General features: G+C 40.8%; 1 protein-coding gene across 1 annotated transcript in view; it reads right to left on the minus strand.

Annotated features, from left to right (window-relative positions):
• The window catches only part of LOC104496121 (mitogen-activated protein kinase kinase kinase 5), a gene marked incomplete at its 3' end in the record, with an annotated part of 53,671 nt that overhangs the window by 36,835 nt on the left and 11,910 nt on the right, over nucleotides 1-4,926 (minus strand). The window contains exons 3-5 of the mRNA XM_010139200.1: nucleotides 4,108-4,301; nucleotides 3,669-3,837; nucleotides 2,574-2,680 (exon numbers count right to left, since the gene is read on the minus strand). Of these exons, the coding sequence (XP_010137502.1) occupies nucleotides 2,574-2,680; nucleotides 3,669-3,837; nucleotides 4,108-4,301 (470 nt within the window). The remainder of the gene's footprint in view (nucleotides 1-2,573; nucleotides 2,681-3,668; nucleotides 3,838-4,107; nucleotides 4,302-4,926) is intronic.

The raw sequence follows: 4,926 nt of genomic DNA on the forward strand, positions 1-4,926 counted from the left end.
GAGCGTTAAATTCTTTTGGAGAAATCATTTGTAGTATTTGTGTGACTACAGTTTGAATTGGGTGGAATATGTAAAAGCGGTTTTGTGTCTGTCTTGCAAGCTTTGCACTGAAGAAGAAAAGGCCATCTCAGAAAGAAAAAAAAACCCAAAACAAAAAACACCATCACAAGCCACAGCCAACTTAAAGCAGATGCCACTTGATCAGAGGTTCAGTAATATTCAGTAATGTTTTTTTTCTCCCCCCCTACAAGAACATATCAAAGTTTTGATGCATCTGCACAGGCCATGTCAATGTCAAACCTGAGAAATCACAGCATGTGTACTCCAAGTGATATCTGAGCTCGTGAACTCTGAGCTCATGTATGCAGCTCCAGAAGGCAGTGATGTGGAAGAAAAGGTTTAAATCAAGCAGAATGTGTAACAGAGGACAAACGAGTACTTAACATGATAACAAAAATTAAGAAAACAGAGCAAAAGCACTTGTTTGAACAGACAGTATAAATGGCTTTCCTGAGCTAAAAAACAAATAGAGCATGCAAATCTACACGCTGGGCCAGCTTCTACTGATGTCTCAGTCTGATGAGGAGGACAAATGAAACCCAGTGCAGTCTATTCCCAACCTTCAGGCCAGTCAAATTTTAACAAATCAGGAAAAATCCCCTTAAACTACAGAGCTACAGTAGGCTCCCCAAGCTCTTCTAGAATAGAATAGCAAGGCTGGTGTACTCATTTGAGATGGTCAAGTGCTACCAATCCAGGCCTCAGGGAGAGAAATCAAGTGCTCCTGGCTGAGCAAGTAACAGTCTCCTTCAGGTCTGTGTTATTTAGCTCCCCTGTCAACTGATCACTTGCCCAGTTGTTGGAGCTTTGCTTCCTTTTGTTTTCTCAGGTCGACCACTCACATAAAGCTACAAGGGTAAGTCTCCAGGTTCTTTATGTTTTCCAGTTGACTTTCGTTACAGAAGGGCAATTTTCAGAATGCAGTTTCAGGTGGATATCTCTTCCACATCTTGTATCAACTGTTACTAATCCAGATCGAACCAATAGCCAGCTGAATTTATTGAGGCACAACAGTGTTTTGTGATATGAGTCATTTACACTTTGCTGGCCTCCTGCTCTGCTTACTCTTCCATCATCGATGCCCTCACACTTTCTTGATTTAGGTCAGACTAATCCTCACTAATTGAGCCGCCCCATCCTTCCGTACTAGTGACCTGGATTAAAAGCAAGAGGAAAAGTTTCTTCCACAGCAAACGTTCAGACCTGCAGAGTATTCCAGACCTGCCTTAGCTCAGGAAACATTCTCCCTATTCCCAATAAGGAGAAAGCTACAATAGGCCAAGTAATTCCTTTCTGGCAGTTTTGAGGGGTTTTTAGTGCCTCAGTGAACCAGCAAAGTTCTTTTTTCAAAGGTGACTTTGTTTTAGAAAATGACCTTGAAGTCTAGAAATCGAAAGTCTAGACGTAGACCTTGAAGTCTAAGTAACTTGTTAAAACTCCAACATATACCCAGTGACCTTTGTGAAGGACATGTAGAAGTGGCATGGATCATGCTGGATTATTCAATCTTCAAAGCTCCATAGATTTATGACAAAGCAGAAACAAAACCACCACAGTATTTATCCCTTCACATACTTGGTATGTAGGAACAAGAAAGCATCTGGACATTTTATCCAGACAAACAATGACAGATAACTTTTGTTTCAAAACCAGTTTTATACTTGCAACTAATTACTTGTGACATATTTTGACATCACTTTGACATGATATGCAGCTTTGAGGCTCCTCAGTGAACCTGAATTACAATATTCAAATCTGTGAGAAGCACAAAGACTTGTAGACATCTTCAACATCTGAGAATTTCAATGCCCACTGACACCTGATCTACACTTCTAAATGTCGACAGCAAAATGTTCACTGTGACAATAGCAAGGGAGCAGAAAACCTCTGTAAGTTCCTCTGAAAAATTCCTCTTTTAGTGCCTTGCCCAATTGCCTGTATCCTAGGAAAAAAAATCTAGGCTTGGTTCTCATTTAATCCTAGAAAGTAGTGAGTGCTGCCCCATGTGGCAGATTTTGAGCATGTTTTCAGAGAATATGAAAATCAGTTTATTATTATAATACAATAAAATGTTCAGATGGACATTTGATGGAATTTCTCCTCTTGTCTCCTAACACTACCAAAACTCAGTCTCACATGGGATGATGCCTAAGTTAGCACAAATGCTGCAGCGCTGCCACTCACACAGAAGTATTAAGCGTGTTTTATGGAGGTAAAATTCTGCTATGCATTTATTTGCTTTGATTCAGGTACTGAAAAGAAAAAATGATGCAGACCTATGGAAGAACAAATCAAACACTAAAGGAAAAGGAATGGAATTTGACAGGAAGAGAGAAAAAGAAAGCTTGGATTGATTGATCGCAAAGCTCTGAGTCCCCAAAGTCACCTCAGTGAAAACCCTAGACCTGCATCCGAAGATTCCAGTAGGGAACTTCATGCAGGATTACCAACCCCGTGTGAAGTGTGCAGCTCTGATTTACTGCTCCTCAGCAGAAGGAAGGGTAGATGCTTACCTGCTCAGTGCAAACGCATAATGAAGCCTCACATGGTGGTGGGAAGCCAAGTCAAAAGTAGGCAGTTTTTCTAAAGTCTTCACCAGTTTCACAATGGAGTCGTAATCCTTCCAAAAGAAGAGAATAATGAAGTGCTAGTTGGCTGTTAGACATGCCTTTATCAACTCCTCTTTGAACTAAGCACCTCTTATTTCATACTAAGCAATATTTTCAGTTAAAGTTTTATGGATTTCAGTTTCTTCAGTCTCAAACTGTAAATAGCCTGGCACTCATCAGAAATGTCAATATGCATGGTATTTGTATCAGAGAAACCCAGTGTGGTCTCCTGTACTGCTTCAACATGGACCTGTGGACATTTTAGTATGTTATTTCATGATTAAAGTTAGCTTCAGGGGCTGAGTGCATATCAGAGTTCATACTGTACAGACATTACCATGCTAACTGCATCTGAATTAAGGCACCCCAAAACTCTGAATTAGATACCAGCCGCAAAAAAAAAAACCCAAACAAACAACCCCACAACAACAAAATAAAAGAATCTTTCAATACCACAGTTTTTAAAGCATCTTAGTCCCTGGCATACTTAAAAAAAACCAAACAAAAACCCCAAACAAAACCCAAACCCTTAAAAATGTTGAAATTACGTATAACAAAGTAACCAGTTACTAGCACCATTCTGGAAGCTGAAATGTGCATGAACGTGTTACGTTTCCGTGAGAAATGTCACAAGCATGGTGACAAAGAACACACAGATGTATCAGTAGCAGAATACTACCAGCTACAGCCTGTAGCAGGACACACCACGGAGTATTCATCACAGAGTAATGCTGAGATGGAGAAGAATTGTGGTATGTTGTGTGCTTTTTAGGTGCTGTTATAAAATAACACCACTTTTCTCCTGGGTAAAGGCACACTATGAACAGCGTAGCAACAAAATATATAAAAAAGCATCGGTGAAGATACTATAAAGGATTTTCACTAGTGTCTATTTACATAGTTTGTAAGCAAATCAGTGCGAAATACACTAAAAGTTTCACTGAGAATGTAATTTAATTTACTATGTTTTAAGATGATCTTAGAGCACAAGATCCATACCTGGATGTCTCTGTACGACAGCAGCAAGTTTATTACAATGTCAGCAGACAAGACCTCAACGTTATCCACTCGCTGTCGAATCCTCGCCAGCTCTGCTGCAAGCTCTTTGCCCGTGTAGAGGGTGCGGGCCTTCCTGATGTCGTTCAGGATGGATTCCCGGAAATACTGGCTGGAGATGAACAACTTCACATCAGCAATTTGGGACAGGGCCCTCGCATTTGTCTTCCTGGCCCTGCAGCTCTCCCACAATGCATGTGTGGAACATTTATTGATAGAGCAGTGTCAATGGAGAGATTCAGTCGAGCTAAATTATTCAGTATCAATTTGTCTCCCCAGCAGGCAAAACATCACATCACCCTGAAGCAAGAGTCTGGCATTCATACTGCCGATAAGAGCACGCGAATTTTACGCGGTGGTACAAAAAACCCAGACAACTCACCTTGAACTGGCCTGTGCCACCTTCAGGAGCTGAATAAATCGATCCACCAGAGGCAGGCATATAGGTCCAAGCAGCGACTCGAGACTGGGCTGCATCAGTTCTGTTAGTCCCTTCATAAAACTGCTATCACAGCAGTACACCTTGTTGTGTGGAGTTATCATGTAAGGAACAAATATGTAGTTACCAGTGCACATCTGCAGGGGAAGAAAGTGCAGTATTTAGGGCAGTTATGGTATGACAATCCTAAGCAGAAAACAACCGCCTACACTGAGGAATTTCACCTGTTAAAAGTCAAAGAGAGATCTGCTGCTTGCTTCAGCAAGACTCAGATTTTAACTACGAAGCCCAGGATTAAAAAAAATACAGTTTTCATCTCTAATATGATAAACACCTGAAAGGTATTTCAGATTGCTAAACTGCTCGCTCTAAGATAAGCCTTTTTAGAAGCATCACGTCGACCTTAAAATAGTCATTGGCTCAACAGCGAAGTAAATCTGAGGGCACACCCAAGCCACCCTGAAGCGACAGAAGAAACCAAGTGAAGCTCTTTTCAAGGTAACTGATGTTTAGAAGACAGCAAGCACACTGCAATCTAGTACAGTTAAGCTTACAGATGTTGAAAATGTTAACACAAACTAAGGTGCCTCACAACAGAAAAACTACAGAAAACTAATCCTCACATGAGCTGCAGAACAACTCAAGTAGTTTAGCATTACGAAGACAAATTAAATGCCCTGTGAGGCAGCAAACGTTCCTGGCCAGTGGGACTTAAACCTATACATATTTCAGAATAATCACTTACGGAAGATCTTAGCAGTG

The sequence above is a fragment of the Buceros rhinoceros genome, unplaced genomic scaffold (assembly GCF_000710305.1).
Source record: "Buceros rhinoceros silvestris isolate BGI_N320 unplaced genomic scaffold, ASM71030v1 scaffold637, whole genome shotgun sequence".
Lineage (NCBI taxonomy): Eukaryota > Metazoa > Chordata > Aves > Bucerotiformes > Bucerotidae > Buceros > Buceros rhinoceros.